The sequence below is a fragment of the Hetaerina americana genome, unplaced genomic scaffold, assembly GCF_022747635.1.
Source record: "Hetaerina americana unplaced genomic scaffold, ioHetAmer1.1.p SCAF_94, whole genome shotgun sequence".
Taxonomy (NCBI): Eukaryota; Metazoa; Arthropoda; class Insecta; order Odonata; family Calopterygidae; genus Hetaerina; species Hetaerina americana.
Genome location: NW_027287583.1, coordinates 916,700 through 935,674, shown reverse-complemented (window position 1 = coordinate 935,674; position 18,975 = coordinate 916,700). Strand labels below are relative to the sequence as shown.

At 35.6% G+C, this 18,975-nt stretch overlaps 1 protein-coding gene across 1 annotated transcript in view; it reads left to right on the top strand.

Annotated features, from left to right (window-relative positions):
- The window catches only part of LOC139699861 (titin homolog), a 271,695-nt gene extending 254,470 nt beyond the window's left edge, over positions 1-17,225 (top strand). The window contains exons 2-3 of the mRNA XM_071598286.1: positions 15,132-15,194; positions 17,218-17,225. Of these exons, the coding sequence (XP_071454387.1) occupies positions 15,132-15,194; positions 17,218-17,225 (71 nt within the window). The remainder of the gene's footprint in view (positions 1-15,131; positions 15,195-17,217) is intronic.
- The last annotated feature ends 1,750 nt before the right edge of the window (positions 17,226-18,975 follow it).

Here is an 18,975-nt window from a genome sequence, read left to right as displayed (position 1 = left end):
AATAGTGATATATTTTATCTCCTCCATCCACTAATAATTAATTAGTGATTTAAACCTATTATTACATTTTAAAATAGATGAAAAACGAATTTGGAAAGACACTTAAGTCGCGGGTCACGTTAGTATGCATAGTATGGCTATAGAAGCGTAAACAAAATGGCCGTTATTCGTACCCATAGTGATGATACTGTTTTTATAACGTGTGGAATTGTATCGGAAATAATAAGTTTCAGTATTCCTCACCGATTGGCAAGGAAATAATCAAAACTGCCGTCTCTGGTAGAAAATTTATTTTAAATGTTGAGGTGATTGCAATGACGGTATTTTCTTCTGTTCTTTTTTTAACAGTCTGATTTATCTTCCTTACCATCTCCGCGAAAATGACTCCAACGTTCTTTCCCTACACGACTCTTCAGTAGACCTCAATTATTTGCTTATTGGGAATCGTTAGGGGATTGGGCATCACCCGAATGCAAAGGAAAAAGGAAGAAGACGGAACGCGGATGGGCTTAGAAAACCATTCAAACATTTTCCAGTCTGCCAGCCATTATAAAAAGGAGATAACAGGCCAGCGTGTAATGACTTATCGACTTTTCCTGCTGTAACGTCCTTCCCCGTCCTACCTATGTGAAAAAAAATGATGGGATGCGACCGTCGTCGCAGTGGAGGATGCGGGGTGGAGGAAATACTCGGAGAGTTCCTTTATGTTGAGCGGCGCAGTGGCCATTTATTGCTATCTGCGACCATTTTTGTGAGAGAGTGAAAAAGATGATGGCAAAGGAAATGACGAGAGACATCGTTGATGGAATCACATCAACCCATTAATTCCAGAGTAAATTTGTAACAGAGTGGTGGTGCAAATTTTGTCGAATCATTCCCAGCGCAGTTTGTTTTTATGTGTCTTGACTTCCTGTTACTTCCTTTAGGAGTGTTTCGATTCCTCCATTGATTACCTTCAAAGCTAAGATTGATACTTGTGACATATCGAACAAATTCCTTCAAGAGATTTTGTCGCAACCATTACTTCTGTCCGCATTAATTCGGATAAATGAAACTCTTTCTCGTTATGAAAGGTGACTGCTAACCCCGTGAATGTTATGCAATTATTTCAGCACGCGTGCAATGCTGTTTGCAGACTAATCGCGAATCGGAGTGATGTTTATATAAAGTCTTTATATCGAACTCGTTCAAAATTCGTTTAACTAGCAAGGAGAGGAATCAGAAGACTTTGTTTTCCCTACTTAACACATCTGCAAAAATAGTTAAGAACAACCAAGTTTTACTTTTAATGCGCGGCATTAAAATTTAGAAATAAATAATATCCTTGCATTTAAGTTGTCGGTATTTCAGTAATGATTTTAAATAATTTTCACAATTTTGAAATTCTTTGTATAAGTTTTTTTTAAATTGATGCCATTCTAAATATTGTTTAATTCATTTAAAATAAATGTAATTCTTATTGATTACACTCCTAACACTCATGAGTAAATTTTCTAAATGGATCGTCTTGGTTTTCTGAGCACTTTCTTTTTTTCGAAATAGTGCGTGATTCCTATTGCTTGCATAATATTCTCAAATAAATCGTTTTGATGAAGGCTAAGAGATTAGTTTTTGAATATGAAGCTACAGAAAATTTTTTTATGAACCAATTCATCTTGTATAAAAAGTGGCCTTTCCCAACGTGTAGTAGTTTTGCATATTTGCGGAATCACAATCTATGGTTTTTACTTTTTTGGTTGAAGTTTCTGTCCAGCACGAAGGAAGAATCAAAGACTTTGCGTTTCCACAGGAAAGAGTTTATTATTGTCTAATAGTGGTTAGAAAATAGTAAATTCTTCCCCGTGGAAACGCAAGGTCTTTGATTCTTTCTCCGTGCTTTACAAATAGGTTTTCACAATGTATCGGCCTCAACAATCTCTCCGATATTTCTGAAGTTGTACACTTTCTTATGTATTTTCTACTCAATCATAAATGTACAAAGGCGAGAAAGAGGGTTAAGAGGTTTGCTACTAGTCTATTATTGAGTCTTTCTTCACCTTGTATTTTCAATGAGATTCCGCTGGAGTGAATCACAATTTTGATCTTTTATGATTTAAAAAACGTTCTCAGACCTAAAATAAAACGTCATCCTTTTATTTCATTCGATATACATCTGTCGTATATTGAAGACCGGACAGAATCGTTAATATTTTCGTAATTCATAATTATACCAGTTTGAATGCATACAAGGCACTTGAGCGGTCACGCATTTGACTATTTGTACATGAATAAGAAATAATTCATATACTCCATATTTCATTTCTTAATATCAAGAAATTTTTGTGAATGTTTTCATTGGAATGGCGCTGAAAGATCAAGAAATATGAATAGGAATATTATATTGAATGCAATTTTTTAAATACTCATGTCAAAAATAACAGTAAACCTGGTACACACTGTGCGACGAAACTTTAATTCTGAATTAAGTGAAACTCCCTGCACAAATGCATAGTTTTTTATAACATCTGTGTCAAAATTGCTCCTGAATGGTCACCTTGAACAAGTACTTTTAATAGATGCAATACAGATATACGCAGCGATAAACACATCGATATTTATCTTACGCGTACTTATTTAATTTTATAATAATTTGAGTTTAAATATTCTTACTCTTTAAATATTACGAAAACATTGAAGAGTGATACGACTTTTTCTTCCTCTTGCAATAATTAAGTATTTATATTTAAATTTGAATTCCTAATTCCTGCATTTTATACGGGACCTTTTGAACAAGGAAAAAGTTATGATTTCCATAAGGCAACAAATACCAAACATCTAAGATCATTTTATGAGAAAAGAAAAAAAATAATAATCAGAGATTTGGTTGTTAGGGATATCTCAATGGGAATCTCACCAGTCAACCCAAAGCATACCTGATCTACCTGCAAGTACTTGCAGTTACATCCTGACATAAGTTAAATTCATTCAGGCCGCATAAGCTAATTGAATTCCTGCCCTTATTTCCTACATGACCCGCCGACTACAAAAGCAACCGATGTTAATTCAAGAGAGGTACTGGACAAGTGCATTTACTTAGTGTAACGGAGAACTTATTTAGACAATAATAACGACAGTGTTTACAAGTCAGATAACCTATTGGATAGTAAAAAATGAATATAATTTATATTGAAATATATTCCTTTATAATTATAAGACGTATACATGGGCAAGTCCTCTTGTCAATCATATCGTATATTTTTATCGTTATAGGGATTTAATTAAACAGAGGCTAATTTACACACGTTCCCGTGTATTCAGAATTCTTATTACGTTTAAAATTTTTAATGAATATCCAGCTATCTTTGTAATTACCCAAAAAATCTTTCCCCATAAGTTTACAGTTTTGGTAGTCTTTAAAGATTAAACTAAAGATTTATCCAAGGGATTATTACAGAAAGAGATTTTTCTTCGATGGGGCTCAACTCCATTAATCCTTAGTTTGTTTACTTCGAGTCTTTTCTTCTCCATCTCTGTTTCTCTTCGTCTCCTGCTTTCCTCCTTCACTCTTTCGTTTTCACTCCCCACCGTCCAATCGGCTCGAGAATAATCGATCGGACAAAACTCTACGCTGGCGCCGCGGTGCGACCCGCAGATGAAACTTCGTGAGTCGCGAGTGAATTGCTCCCTAGACGGTCATCACTCGAGAGCATGGGAAGGCTGAGCTTCACCGGCTCCATCCACTTTACTCCTCCCTTCCTTTTCCTTTCTCCTCGCATCTAAACTCGGTCACCTAAAACCGGAACTCAGACCCTGATAATCTGATTTTCGCATTTCCTTCGTATGTCACACGATGGAACACATTCGAATGCAGATATCGGTGCCCTTCGAAATGGGGTTAAATTTCATGTTTTTTTACAGCTTACTAATGGAAGCTCTAATCCTTCTATTGTGCCAATAGTATCGTTAGTATTAGGTTACGATTTGTTCGTCACATTTCCTATTTTCCGGAGGTATCGGTCACGAACGGAAATATTATCGTAAATACATCATGAAAGGTTTTTGACACGGCTTGAATATTACGTAGTACTCAATTGGAAGGGTTTCCACAAAGTTTCCGTGCACTGCAGTTCATCTTATGATCTGTGATTTTATTTTCTTGTGCTTCTCGTAGGTTCTCTTCAGGTCAGAACGATGTTTCCTCCTCGCCTACCTAACAAAATCTTTTAAATATCCCCCCTACTGCAGCCTCCCAATACATCTTTGATCCAGTTTTAATCCGCCGACTCCCTTCCAACAACTAAATTGATAAAATAAATAGCGAACAGAAAGGATTTTGTGAAAGAAGATAAAAAATGCGAGATTAGATTGTTTTAATTATAAGTCTTTAGTGTTTATACTGATACCTATTGCATAATTGGGCGTCAGCAACTAACATCCCATTTCGGCGAAAGAGTTGGATATTAAAGTTGTTCTTTTCAAATCAATATCTAAATTAAACAATGTTAGTTTATGTAATGTATATGCTCTTAATGCCACATACCGTATTAGAATATTCAAAAGCCTTTTCTTTTATGAAGTATGACCTGGTGCTCTCCCGGTGTATCAGCTTGATAAAGGGTCGGGGCCTCACTCGAGTCTTCCACCGGACGGAAGACCCGAGAAAGCTTAAATCAACCTTTTCTTATATCCTTACGTCTCTACCATTCGTATCCATTGAGCCCTTAATTATAAATATTTTTCCTTTTGTAACATAATCTACTTCCACATTTGTTGATCTAATGTAGATGTTTCTCTAAAAAACTTATTAAATCACTATTTAGTATTTCATTAATTAAATGGTTTGTAGTAGTACAATGTTTCAGTTAGTGATCTCCAAGTGTTGATATTCTGTATATTCCTCGATTTGAGGATTTATTTCCTTTAGTTTGTATGTAATTGACTACATACCGTGCTTGTCAAATATTTCCCGTAACCATTTCACCAGTGATCACACCCCATAGTCTGAAAGACTAACTTAAACTTTATAATACGCAGTTTATTAACAGCATCGCTGCTATTAATTTTCCGCTCACGTCCTTCCAATGCCTAGCAAATCATTACCAATATATGATCATAAACTTCTGTGGTAATAGAACACCTAACTCTCTCTATCCCCTATTCATGAACTCCCAATCGCTAGAATAATTTGTTCAGTCGGCTAAATTTGAATTTTTGTTATTTCATTGATGTAATATGTTTATTATCTTTGTCTTATCTCTTTGTTGTCCCTCAGATAAAATTTTGAAAAAGTTCCTTATATAGAAATGACATTTTTCTAATTACTTTTATGTTTTAATGGAAATGGTTGCGTCCTAATTAGTGAAATAGGTTCACATACCGAATCTATCCTCACAATTATTTTTGAAATATCTTAATTTACAAGTAAATATAATAATTATATGTTGATATATTTTAAAATACATTGTGCGTCCTACTATTTATAATACAGACGCTTTACCCACACATAGATAGACCTATGCACAAAATATGACTTATGGAGTATAATAAAATCCTGAATGCCTGTAAGATTATATAGATAACAGAAATTCCACAATGACTACTCATTGTCGACCATGGTTTCACCATTGTGTGGCATCATCAGATCGTAATGATGCCACACAGAAGTGAAACCATGGTCGACAATGAGTAGTAATTGTGGAATTTCTGTGATTCTGTAATCGGTGCAATGGAGAAATGCCACCGAGTAACGGCAAACATTATCACAGCCTATATTTTTTTTACCCAGTATAAATTTCGAGTTTGAACACTATTTACATACTTACTTTTCCAATAAATGAAATCAATGCCTGATTTATTGAATGCTATCTTTGTATTTATGCTTATTGCTAATGTAATGTAATGCTATTTTGTATCTCTGCTTATCTTACAAAAGGGTATAGTATTTACTCTATCCTTTTGATTTATTTTTTCGGTTTAACCTGCCAAATTGTTCACGCTTCGGGCAGTTGGTCGTCCGGAAGGAAGAAATCAATGATTAGCAATGGACCGGGTCGCAAAGTAATCTATTTATTATTGATATAATTTAGTTACAACTAGGTAAATATTATTTTAATAGTGCATGGAGTCGATTGGTGGATATATTTCCGTACTATGTAGAATCAAATGAGCAACTTTATATTCCATGAATGTATTTGATGTACACGACCCGGGTTTTGACGTCATGTCATCTGCCTTCACGAGGATACTTCACTTCCTGGTCTGTAGATAATCTATATATAAATATTTGGAATATTTATTTGTTCGTTAGTTTCCAAAAATAATTTTTGAATGAATAATAGGTTATTTATTGTCATTGACCTTTGAAATATTCAGATGCTTGGGTCCAATTAAATGTGAGATAATTTAATTAACAGTATGAAATTAGAATCAAATCAATGATCTCTTTTGACCGTAGGTCATATACAAAAATTATGAAATTAATATTAAACTTGCTGAGCTCCATGTAGAAGAATGAAATAACATAAAAAGGGTTCTCGTAACTGAATCTCTTAGCCATTAAATCTTTTAGGCTACTCAGTGGAATTTGAAGCCGTAATCATTCCACTCGTTTAACTTCTTCTTTCTCCAATCGCTACACTCATCCTTTCAACCCCAGCAGGAAAAGTGGAGAGTGGAAGAATGATTGTAAAAGAAATTATGCCTCCATTTTTTTATTCTTTGGGGTCCTTGCAAATAGTTATAAGGGAGAGAAATTCATATTCCACGTCACATCGTAAAGCTCAGCGTGTGGCTTGATAAAATTTATCGTGCAGTTTGCTCGGCACTTCAGAGTTCATGGTTTCACTTCGATCACGGCTGAGAAATCAAAGAGGCAACTGTTGCGGAATACAAGGTTTTTCGTCGCAAAAAAATGGTACTAGCGACTGAAGGGACTCTTCATAAAGATGTTAGCCCGTATTTTCATGCAAAGTAATTGTAAGTACGAACTAATTTCATGTACGTTGGTCGGAAAACAGACTTTCTCGCTAAATTAATATTCTTATGAGTGACCCCGAATAGGAAATCATATGAGCCTTTATGAATTATGCCATGTTTAATTAATTTTGAACTTAAATTGGATTGAGATAATCTCCTCCGTTGTGATTAACGTCAAGACTAACTTTTTCATATTTGCCACGAATAAAATCTCGAGAGTTAGCACTGCCCACCCATGCATAATTTTATTTTTATATACTCTCGATTACGGGTGATAACTTAAAGTGTATTTGATTTTCCCTATTAAGTAATTACAACGTACTAGGACTTTTTACGGCTAAGTAGCTTGGGCTGCTTATTTGAAAGCCAATAAAAGTTTGAAAGCACTAATAAAGGCTGTGTTTCGATGTTTGTTGGTGCTCCCGAGTGCCTTCACTCAGCGGGTAAGGGCTGATGAAATATCTGTGTTTTTGTGAATACTATCAATTCTACTTTACAGCGTAATTTTGGCTTAACGAATTAAGTATAATACTCAATAAATGTTGGGAAACACATAGAGTAGAATAATTTTATATAATCATGGCATTGGAAACATAATGCTTAATTTTTCAGTCTTAACTCTGTAAAAGTTTATAAAAAGTGGATTTAAAAAATCAATTTTGGATATAATTTACGGTTAAAAATAAAGAAGTAGTAATTTTTATTTTTGTGTTTACTTAGAATTATACGTCTCCTTTTCCAGACCGAAGTAGCCAGTCACATCATAAGGACCTCAAGAATACTTCCTTGACCTAAAATTTGTTGAAAAATACCGGATTATCATTTTCTTTTGTAAAACGAACTCAGAAATATTATTTTCTCATAGGCCATTTGCTTATTTTTAAGCTAATGGTTTATGTATTCATAGATATTATGTGATGTATTCGAAACCCTACAATTATCGTAAATATCATTTTCAAATGACTCGCTTTCCTTCGATCATAGTTTTCCCAGCATAACATCTGACCTTAGTGTGGCAGTTTTTCTAAAAGGTTGGCGTGCTCCTCTTCCACACACACACACACACACACACACACACACACGTTTTATACTTTTTGTACATTTTTCTGTCCACACTTGTCGTGGAATGTCACTCCAATTTAGTTTGTGCCAAAAAACTACATTGCAACGCTCACTTTATATCTTCTCTTTGTTTTCACAACAGAGCATTCCTCTCGTGTTCGCTTCCCTTTTCAGTTCCTGCTTGTCAATCTCTCGAGCTGTCTCCCTGGCAACCGCTGCGGTTGTATTGAAGCCATCAATACGCATTGTCCCGCTCTGAATGGGTCAATCGACATAACGCGAGCCGCTCATTTTTTCGGCCTCTCGACCCGGAATCAATCCCGAGGCCTTCGCTTTATGTCTCTCACTCTCTCTCCGTTTCACTCCTCCCCAACCCCCAACCCCGGATCGCTAGTTTCTCGTTTCTCAGTCCGACTCCTGCGTGTCCCTTTCTGCGAGGGAGTTAAAAAGACAGCCTTGGTGATTTCTTTTATTTCTTCCATGCGTGAAAGCATTCTCTTCCCTGAATCCATCCCTAACCCTGAACCCTACCCTCATTGTTTCCGCTTTTGAGTTTTTATCGTCGCAGTATCTTAGGGCGGTTCATCAATTTCGATTCCATTACCCTCAAAGAATCGTTATTGTTTCGAAAACTGGTGGTTTTATTTCTCTCTCAGAAAAGTTTGAGAAAAGAGACGTTTCCCTTTATTCTGGTAATTTCCCGTTTAGTGAAATAGCTGAAGCCAATATTTTATTCAATTTTACATTTCTGCTATATTTATATTTTTATCTGATATATTCTGATATTTAATACAGTGCTGGTTATGTTGATTTTTTTATCCTACAACCAAAATAATTATGCACATTTTTCTCGCTCGATATTACCCAATAATTGAACTTACTTGATTTATTTAATATATTTACATGCAAGAGTGCATGTAAATATATTTGATTTTGATCAATTTTGCACTCCAGGGGTCTATTGCTCAGAGATACATTGTAATGTAAAAGTTATGGTCGTCTTTCCCTGTTGGATATTTCTAGTACTACAAATTTGTAATTTGCACATACCTTAATTTACATGACTTTACATATAGTATAATGCATAACTTTCGACAGAGTATTCTGTATTGAATGCTAGAAAAGAGATACGGACCCAATTTATTGATAATTGTTAGTAGCCTTCAATATCAAATACTTAATTTCTTAACTTTCGTTAATTTATCAAAGTATGTCGTATATAACCGTTTATATATCCGAATCCATTAAAGTGTTTTCCTTCATGAAAATGGAACTATTTTTCATATTATTCAACAGTATTTATGGCAGGGATATTTTGATTGCTGTCTGCACCGACATCGATAGCCATTTTGCTTCACTTACAGCTTATTAAAAACTTAATATCTTCTTAGTAGCTGCGCAGAAATCGGATAAGAGGCGTTAATAATTATTATATGAAATATTAAAAAAGGCTACATATATTACAGATTAATTGAAACATATTATTGCGTGAGATACGTCATAGGGGTTATAATCAGTCTGAGATTTCGTGTATAGCCTTTTTACACTCCGTCAGGGGGCACTTCACACTAAAGGCTGGGCCAGGGCCAGGCCAGACCGAGGCTCCAGGGGCAAAGTACGTTATTGCTCTCCAGTCGATATCGGTCATCCGACGCCCAGTTGGGTGCAAGAGAACTCACTCACCAGGGTACCCTTCTCCCCTTACGGGTTTCCAGACAGGGCAAACACTTGGGTAGATCGTGAACCAGCCGTTATGGCCACTCACAAACAAAGGACCCACACTCATCACAGGCGGTACCCTAGATAAAGTGGGGGGTTGTTTTTGGTGTTTTCTTCCCGATCTTTCAGTCTCTTCTAACGACAAGTGAGAATACCGCGGGATTATCATCCATCTCCCTAGCTACAGTGATATGCTTCCCTTAATTTTGTATTGGTAAACTGTACTTAATATTTCATCTATGTAAACATCAGTTCATTCAGGAAAAAGCTGTTATATTTAACTGAAAAAACATATCGTAACTTGCAATTATATTAAGTACTGAATAAGTTCTCTCCGTGGGAGAAAAGCCGTTTCACTCCAAAGCTTCTTTTATTTAAGCAATTCTGGACGCAGATAACATCAGAGATGACAATACCAGCTTCGTTATAGGCTCACACGACCTTGAGTTTTGAGACATCTAACTATTTTTGTGTGTTTTCATAGGTGGGAGCCCAAAAGACGCAGTTGAATGTGGGTGGAAGGCATTTTTAGTGGCCTTGAAAAAAATACTGACATAATTATGGTTGTCATTGTAAATTATTTTTCACCACCGAAGTGTTACAGCTTCTTATAATTGCAGTGTTGAACAGTACTTCAACAAATGTCTAAATAAATAAGTGTAAATAAATAAACTATAACTGCAATATCTAAATCTCCTGATTTTTCTATTTATTTCTAAAATGAAGAGTTGTGTACATTTGGATTCGAACTCGACACGACAGGGATACCTCTGTGCCAAGTCGCATTTAGTAAATTTGTAAGATATTCCCTCAACTGAAGTTTTTTTCTTTGTAACACCGAAATGACACCATGATGACAGCAGTTTCTCCCAGGAAGTGGACATTCCCAAGTGACACTCGCAAATCCTCACTTTGAAGGTTATAATCTATATATATATATATATGTATATATATATATATATATATATATATATATATATGTGTGTTCGTCCTTTATACGTGTTCCTATCCCTTTTCCTTATATATGTTTCTGTATATATGAGTATTTATTCGCCGTTTGGCGGGATTTCGTGTTTGAATGTGTATTTGGCCAATGTGGCTCATCTCTTTCTTCTGGCTATGCGTGCCACGAAACGCACTGTTCTTTTCCTGTATGATGTTGTATGAATTCTAACCACTGTCTTTTGCTCTTGTGTATTGTCTATTTCTCCTTTGGTGGGTGAAACAGCCCCCTGACGCCATCTCTTGGCTAAAGAATCGGGGCGCTTGGCGACATATAAGACCCACGGATCTCAGGGTAAATTACATATCCTCGATAGCTCAAGTGGTTAAGAGCATCCGCCCGGCAAGTGGAAAGATCCGGTGTTCGAGTCCCGGTTGAGGAGATATTTTTACTCTTGTGATCCGTTCGATTCCGCCTTCCCCACCTCTATTGTGTTCGTCCTTTATACGTGTTCCTATCCCTTTTCCTTATATATGTTTCTGTATATATGAGTATATATATATATATATATATATATAAATATATATATATATAATTATATATATATGTATATATATAGATTATAAACTTCAGAGTGAGGATTTGCGAGTGTTGTTACTTGGGAATGTCCACTTCCTGAGAGAAACTGCTGTCATTATGGTGTCATTTCGTTGTTACAAAGAAAAAAACTTTAAATGACATCTAAACATTTTTGCCTGCAAAATTGTGAAGTAGCGATATATCATGAAAATGAGAATCAAAAGATGAGCAATGTAGTGTTGGGTATCTTTGTGAAATAAATGGATCGAAAATCGCCCAATGCCTCGCTTCTCCCGTATTCATGGCAAGGGGTCGAATTCTCGACGGGAAGCAGGGTTTCATTAAGGACTCATTTGTTTTAATTGCTCCCATCCGCTGCTTCGTAGGAAGTCCTTCGCCCTCCTCCGTCCAATGTCCCTCCTTCCCTCCCCTCGTTAATTAATTATTCTTCGTTCTTCGTTGCCCCCAGTCAGTGCCACGCCTCTCCGTGATCTTCCTTTCCGTGTCCTTCCCTCCTCCAGCTTTGTCTTGTCTGGACTCCGTGGGGAGCCACGTAACCTTTTCCCGGCGAGAATCTCGCCAGCCAAAATAATCTATTCGTTTTGAATTCATCTTGTTTTTCCTGTGATTATCCCTGATTCCCCAGAGACGCTACGTTGACACGTCGTTTGGTTTAATTAAGACCTGGACGAGATAAAATGTGTTTCTTCAATCTGGTGGCCCGTCGGAACAAAAAAGCAATTCTAAATGCTCAATTAGTTATTTAGCATTTTAAGGTGACTTTTGAGTGGACTCGAAGTTAAATCTGACACGAGTATATCATTAAGTTTGGAAATACTGGGTAAAAAATATGTGACATTTTATCCAGGAAAATTAGGAGTTAAATAATTAAGTTGAGGATTTAGATATTCAGCGTAACGTTTTGACTTATTTTAATTAGTGGTTATGAATTTTGAATCGATTAAATTGAAAGTTGAATGCAATTATTTTCAATATATCAATTTTACGAAATAATTTAATTTAATGAGAATTTGAAACGAAATCTATGGCATTGTATGTACGGTATTTCGTTAGAACCCCTTATTTCTTCAAAACCCCAAAAGTTTCTTGTTTAAGAGATTACCTTACTAGCTTAAGCGATTAATCACTGGATCAAGCATTGGAGGTTCCTGGTTCAAATCCTGATTCAGGCGAATGATTGTTGCATTAAAGCATGTTAGCGGGTGACTAAGTTTAATGTTTCGGCATCTCCTGCAGTTTCTTTGAATTTAACATTTATTTGTTTTGATACTTATAAATCATGGCGCAAAATATAAAAGTTAAAAGGATTTGTGCTCAACGCGTGACAATAACCGTCTGTGCTAGAAGTATGTTGGTACAAACGCATTCAAGTCCATGCATTTACTTCAATAACTTTAATCAAAATAATTATTACGCTTGTACAATTTCCGAGCGTCTTGAGTTATGAATTTTATTGACACTTCATTGAATATGCATTCGAATTCATCGGTTCTTCAGGGTTATTTAAGTTCTTGATTCAAAACGTCAACCATAGAGCGTCATTCATCTACACAAAAGATAAATATGTCATTTTCTTAGCCCTAGGAAGGCGCTAAAAGATGGAACTTTTTGATGCACGATTCGCTACAAACCAATCCATTTGTTTCCCTAAAAACGGTTCTTTTCGACATTATCTCTCATTACTTTAATAAACTCACTTTAAAATTGCAATTTTTGGAGAAAAATGAAACCTAAAAGCAGTACTTCCTGTGAAATATAATTTTGGATGAGTGCACGGCTTGCCATAGTAATAATCAATAAAAAAATTACACTCTATGTATTTGAGAAAATATTTAGACAATTATTCCTAAACTTTGACTGGATAATACTATTTTTTTATTTGTATTATCTCCGACAGATATTCGGAAAGTAAATAATTCATCCGATTCCCGTGAATATTAAGCTCAATAATACATGCGTAAAGAGGAATAAATATTACATTTTTGAGGCAGATATTTAGGAATAATTATCAAATATTAAATTTTTGAGGCAGACTTTTAGGAATAATTATCAAATATCAAATTTTTGAGGCAGATATTCAGGAATAATTATCAAATATTAAATTTTTAAGGCAGATATTTAGGAATAATTGCAAATAAAAATTTTTTTAGTTTAGGTTTGCAGTTATTTTCGCAATAAAAAAAGAGGCTTTACTAGACGTCCTTTTTTCTTTTAAAAACTTCAAAATTTCCACTCCCGAGAAACGTTACGCAATATTAGAAATGGCTGTTTTTGTGATGAGTCATTTCTATAATTGGTGGGCCAAATTTGCGAATATTTTTGCCATTCGGACATTCTTTTCTCTGCATAAAAGAACGCATAATGAGTGATGTTCCGCTCTTTTTATCATAATATTTCTACCTCTCTCTTCTCCCTCCCGCTCTCCGGGTGATGTTATTTACGAGAGAACAATACCCTGCCTCATATCTGCATTCTCCTAAAATTCCTCTTCACTCCCCTCCTTAGCTTCTCTAATAAAGTGCCTCACCTCCCATGTGAATCTTATGAAAAGAGCACAACGATCAACAAAAAGTTTTATTTATTATGACGCATGCTTCCAAACTTAAAACTCGTGTTTGTGTGACTTGAAGCGAAATAACTCTTCATTTGTATCATCTCGAATTCCCTCTGGTGATTACTTTTTAATTTGATTAATTAAATCCCGGGCGTTTTAGGTTCATTTGTATGTACCCTATTATTTTTTTCTGCAAATAAGCCCTGAAAAACTTCTCTTTAACATTCTACATTTGTCCTTTTTTCAATTCTACATTTGGAATAACTTTATTCATTTGTGAATTTGGCATGACTTTGCCCTGATAACATAATATCCGATATGATTAAAAGTTACATTTGTGGCTTGAGTCGGAGTTCCCATGTTGTTAGGTAAATTTTCAACCTAACTTAACTATAGCTATTTAAAATTAGAATATAAACTATTCTATGAATTTTGCACGAAAATGATTTTTCCGTACCACTTACATGATCGTGTTGAAGGCCATTCTTAAAATGGATTCAATATGCTGCGTTTGAACTCAAAATACAAGTTGCATTACTTCCATACCAACTCTACGAAAAGTGATACCATATTAATAATGTTTTACAATTTAAGACTAAGCTTACATATTACCGAGGCTAATCACACGTTATTATTACTTGAGTAAAACTTTACTTTTATGAGTCAAGAAATCTAGGACATGCATGGTTTATACAGTCTTAGCAGTATTCGTACGACTTACAGCATCACATGCTAACGGTTTGGCGAAAGTGATGATACCGATATTTGCCTACGTCCAACTTTCAAAAAGCTAGTTATTTTTGGACACAGGAACGCATCAAGATACTCGTATATGATATCGCCATGCTGCCGGCGTTGCAGTGCGTATTACTGGGTGAGAGCCGTGGTCGCTCTGAATAGTTTTACTGCGATGAAATAAGAAATAATATTTAGTTTAAATTGCGTTCGAAGCGGAAGTAGCTGTTTTTCACGAGTGAAATAAATGCATTGGAAAGGTAAATTGAGGAAAAATTTAAGAATTAATGTATTATTTTTTATATCCTGGAAGAATACATATGTGCTAAGGCTTCTTCGAAATGGTGTTTACTCCTCATCGAACGCCGGAGAAACCGTTTTGTTAGCACATTATGAGTGGATGGAATTTCGGACAGAAATGTAGGTAACTCTACAATATGAAGGAATTAATGAATCAATTATAAACTAGATAAGGTTTTGTTATAACGTGTAAACATTATTGATTGTTTGTCCAAGCATTTAAAAATGGCGTTCTCTAAAAGAGTACCCTTTCCCAAATTACAGTGCTGGGGCCATCCAGGATTTCTTCACATGTGATGCACATGCTTAGCGTATGGGGTACTCGAGGTATGTTTGCGATAAAAATAGGATAGATTCCCTGGAATGCGAATGTCTTCAGAAACAATGTGGATCTCCTTCACCGGTTATTGAAACACAAGGAAGAAATTTGTTACACTCGTTTGGTTTGATAATATAGAGAGAATGAATGAGGGTTGCATCTCGTAAATGGTGTATGAGTGAATTATGGGTGGTGTCAAAGGTCAGTCGAGGTGGCAATCAAGGCAAGGAAATGTAGTAGATGTGGTAGTGACGGAAGGTTGTGTATGAAACAAAGCAATGCGACAGATATGATAGAAGTATACTATAACAAAGGGAGGATATTGTGTATTATAATATTAGGGAAACAGTATAAAGGCGGTTGCTGGATGGGAGTTAGTTCCTGAAATATTTGATAATGATCGTGATAATACGGTAATCTTTAATGAACTTTCCCTCCGTTTTTCAGTTAAATTTATCGTTGTAACGACAAAAATGCGTACCTTGTCTATAATATGAGCTTTCCAGAAATACCATTCGCACTTTGTTAACGTCGTAGTAAAGACAAAAATGCGTGACTTGTCTAAAAATGTGAGTTTCCTAAAAATACCTTTCATACCTTGATAATTCATCGCTCAGGCATCTACGGTTAATATTAGTTTGCCGACATCTTATGCTATCTCTCTTTTCGTATCACTTCCCCTTGAATGTGTGAGGGCTTCATATAATTATCCTTAAATATCGTTCGCCTTTCCTTTTCAGACTTTCTTTCCATCCTCATTAGTCGTACTGCAACGTAGGGAATTCACTATAGTGTCTTAGTTTTGAAATTAATCGAATCAATGACTTAAATGTGGAATCAAGCTTATGATTTTTTTATTAACTAATTTTTATTTCCTTTCTAATTTGTGGACAAAAAAATTTAAGTTTAAATTATTTTATTTTGAAACGTGATAAGTTTATTACAAAACTTTGTTGAATATAACATCCACCATAAGATGTGTCTAACTTATTCAATTGTGCTAAATTATTATGTTTCTGTTTAAAATTTTATTACCATCTGACGTTAGCAGCTCATGGGAATACTACGAAAGCACTATTGGGTTGATTTGGGTCAAATGTTCAGCGAAGACAGAATTTATGTTTCCAAAATGCGCACACCACATATAGCCCCCGCGTTTAGGAAACATGTAGACCTAAAAGTGGGTGAAACTGAATGATGCCTGTGAAATTAAACCTAACCATTCAGTTCCAAAATGAGTGGCTAGGCTCGGTTCCTTTAAATATAATTTCATTCGTATAATTAATCCAACGTAAAAACATTTTTATGAGTGCCTCCTGAGATATTAATCCTTTACCTTAAAGCTGACCTGAAAAACAGTACGAGTATGATATTTCAAATAGAGTTTTTCAATTCCAATGCAACGCACATTACTTGCTTCTAACTTTATAATCGCAAGTAAACAGTGTCTCAACTGCCTTTTAAATGGGGTTTCATGGGAAAATGCTACTGTTTTTAAGTGAAACTCCTCTTTTTTTTATTAAATTAAGGTAATGAGACAAGATAATGATATGTGATCGAGAAACGGCTGTTTCCGCGGGGCCATTTTTTTGTATTACACGGATTCATGTAACAAAAAAATTGTTATTGCATGAATAATTATCTCTCGCGCATATCACTAAAAAAACATTTTCTGGATTATTACTTTATTTTCGATGAATTTTCAAGCCGCTTAATGTACGCAAAATGCACTGCAATAATTTTGCAGAAAATTAAATCAACAAACAGAAGGACCCAAAATTAAATTTATTTGCTTTATTAATATGGGGACAATGTTTCAGTTAAATTAATAGCCTTTTTTTACTAAGTATTTGGTTTTTTTTAAATCGAAAATAAAAGAAAAAATAGGGGTATTCTACCTGATCTCCCATGTAACAGTTAGGGATGAGCCTACTGAAGGAATAATAATGTTTGAGATTAAAGTCCTTCGCGTTTCCTTTGCAAAAAGGTTTCATTCAGTTCTCGATTTCAACTCTTCTCTTTAATTTGCAGAAAGTTGAGCTTTGACACGATTAGATCCTCTCCCTCCCGTCTCCTTAATTTCACCGCAAGCAAAACCTACCATGCCTCGCTTGCGTCCTTCTCTTCTGACTCACTCCAATCCGTGCCCCAGCCTCTCTTCCCCTTGAAAATCGACCTCTTTCACGCCTCGCTTATCCGCGTGGTCTTTCCATCATCCCTTTCCTCCGCCCCGTTCTCCTTAGCTCTTCTTTCTCGCCTCGTCCACTCTCTTCGTTGCCATGTCGACGCTCTAATTATACACCCTGTGTGTATGTGTGTGTCTGTGTGTGTGTGTGAGCGCGTGTCCTCGTCCGCGTGTGTATCGGCATGGGGGGGGAGGGGGTTAGGGTCGTGAGCACACTTGAGGAATGGAGAGGAAAATGTGCTACTGCCAATGAGTAAATGTTTACTCTTATGATTTTCCACCCGAGTGCATTTATGAAGAGTTCTTTCGTTTTTATTATTTTGTAGACGCAAATGCGGAGATTCGAAGGCTTTTGAAAGTAGGCTGAGCTGCATATAAACTGGGAAATTTTAAGTGCGGGTTTTCCAACACTTCTGCGGAAATCCGTCTTTTTTTCCGCAGCATCCGGCTACGGAAGTGTTTTTTTTTAAAGTGAAACATTTACTAAAGTATTAAAATTTTGCGTGAAAAATGGGGTGAGCTGTATTGTTCGTCCGTGTGATTTTTTTGTTATGAAAATGGGATGAATAGACGTTATTAAAAAGAGAAGATGAGCTCCTTGACCGTTGCATATGGCGTCTGCCATGTCATGCCCCCTTGAAAAACATCCAATCCTCTCTCAGCGTGAGTTATTGCCGTGAGCTTTTTCGTGCTCCAATCGCGCCAAAATGTGGTTACAAACAGAGGAAGATGAGTAGCAAGGATCTTCAGGATATTATTTCTCTAGAATTAAATTTGTGTTCGTATCAAGTTATGTTTACTAAATATTTCCCATTATCTCTACAAGAACATTTTTCCGCTTTGGATATTTCCCATCACGAATGGTCCGTAAATTTTTCCTTCGCATCAATTCAAGAGAGCATTTTTTTTTAATTTTGAGTGACAGCCTCGTTGAACATTCCTCTGTTCTAAATGACATTTTACTTGATTTCGGAGCAAATTTACGTCGTGGATATCTTTTCATGAAATATTCCCTCTAGTTTGATTATACAGGTTGTATTAAAAACATTCTTCAGTGACTGAGTCCAATGGAGGTCGGGTATTGTGTACGAGAAGGTCGATGAATTCAGTGTGAAGTTATCATCTGTAATACTTCGAGCATTCAAATTATTACCTTTAGGCATATTATTTCCGTATATTACTTCATGTCCATTGAAATGACTGTTCTTTATAGGATAATTTGTACTACTAAAGGTATTTTCGGCTACTTACGCGCGCATATACCTTTTCATTTACTAATAATGAACAGACTGCATACACGTATACTGTATATTATTCAGGTTGGCCAAAGGTAAAATTCAGTTGAATACATTTTTATATGAGTCTTAGTTTTAGGACGCCAGTAAAAAATATCGAAAAAGTGTGTATTTGTGTTTTAAGTTTATACTTATTTATCGCAAGCAAGTTTTTAACCACGATTTATTGATTTCAAACCTTTTTTATATACTACGGAAAATCACCGTTCATCGTCCTGCTGGTATATTGGTCACTTCCTCCTCGGAAATGTTTTCACAATTGATTTTGCAGTGTTTTGCACATAACTCATGGTTTAGGTTGATCAATTA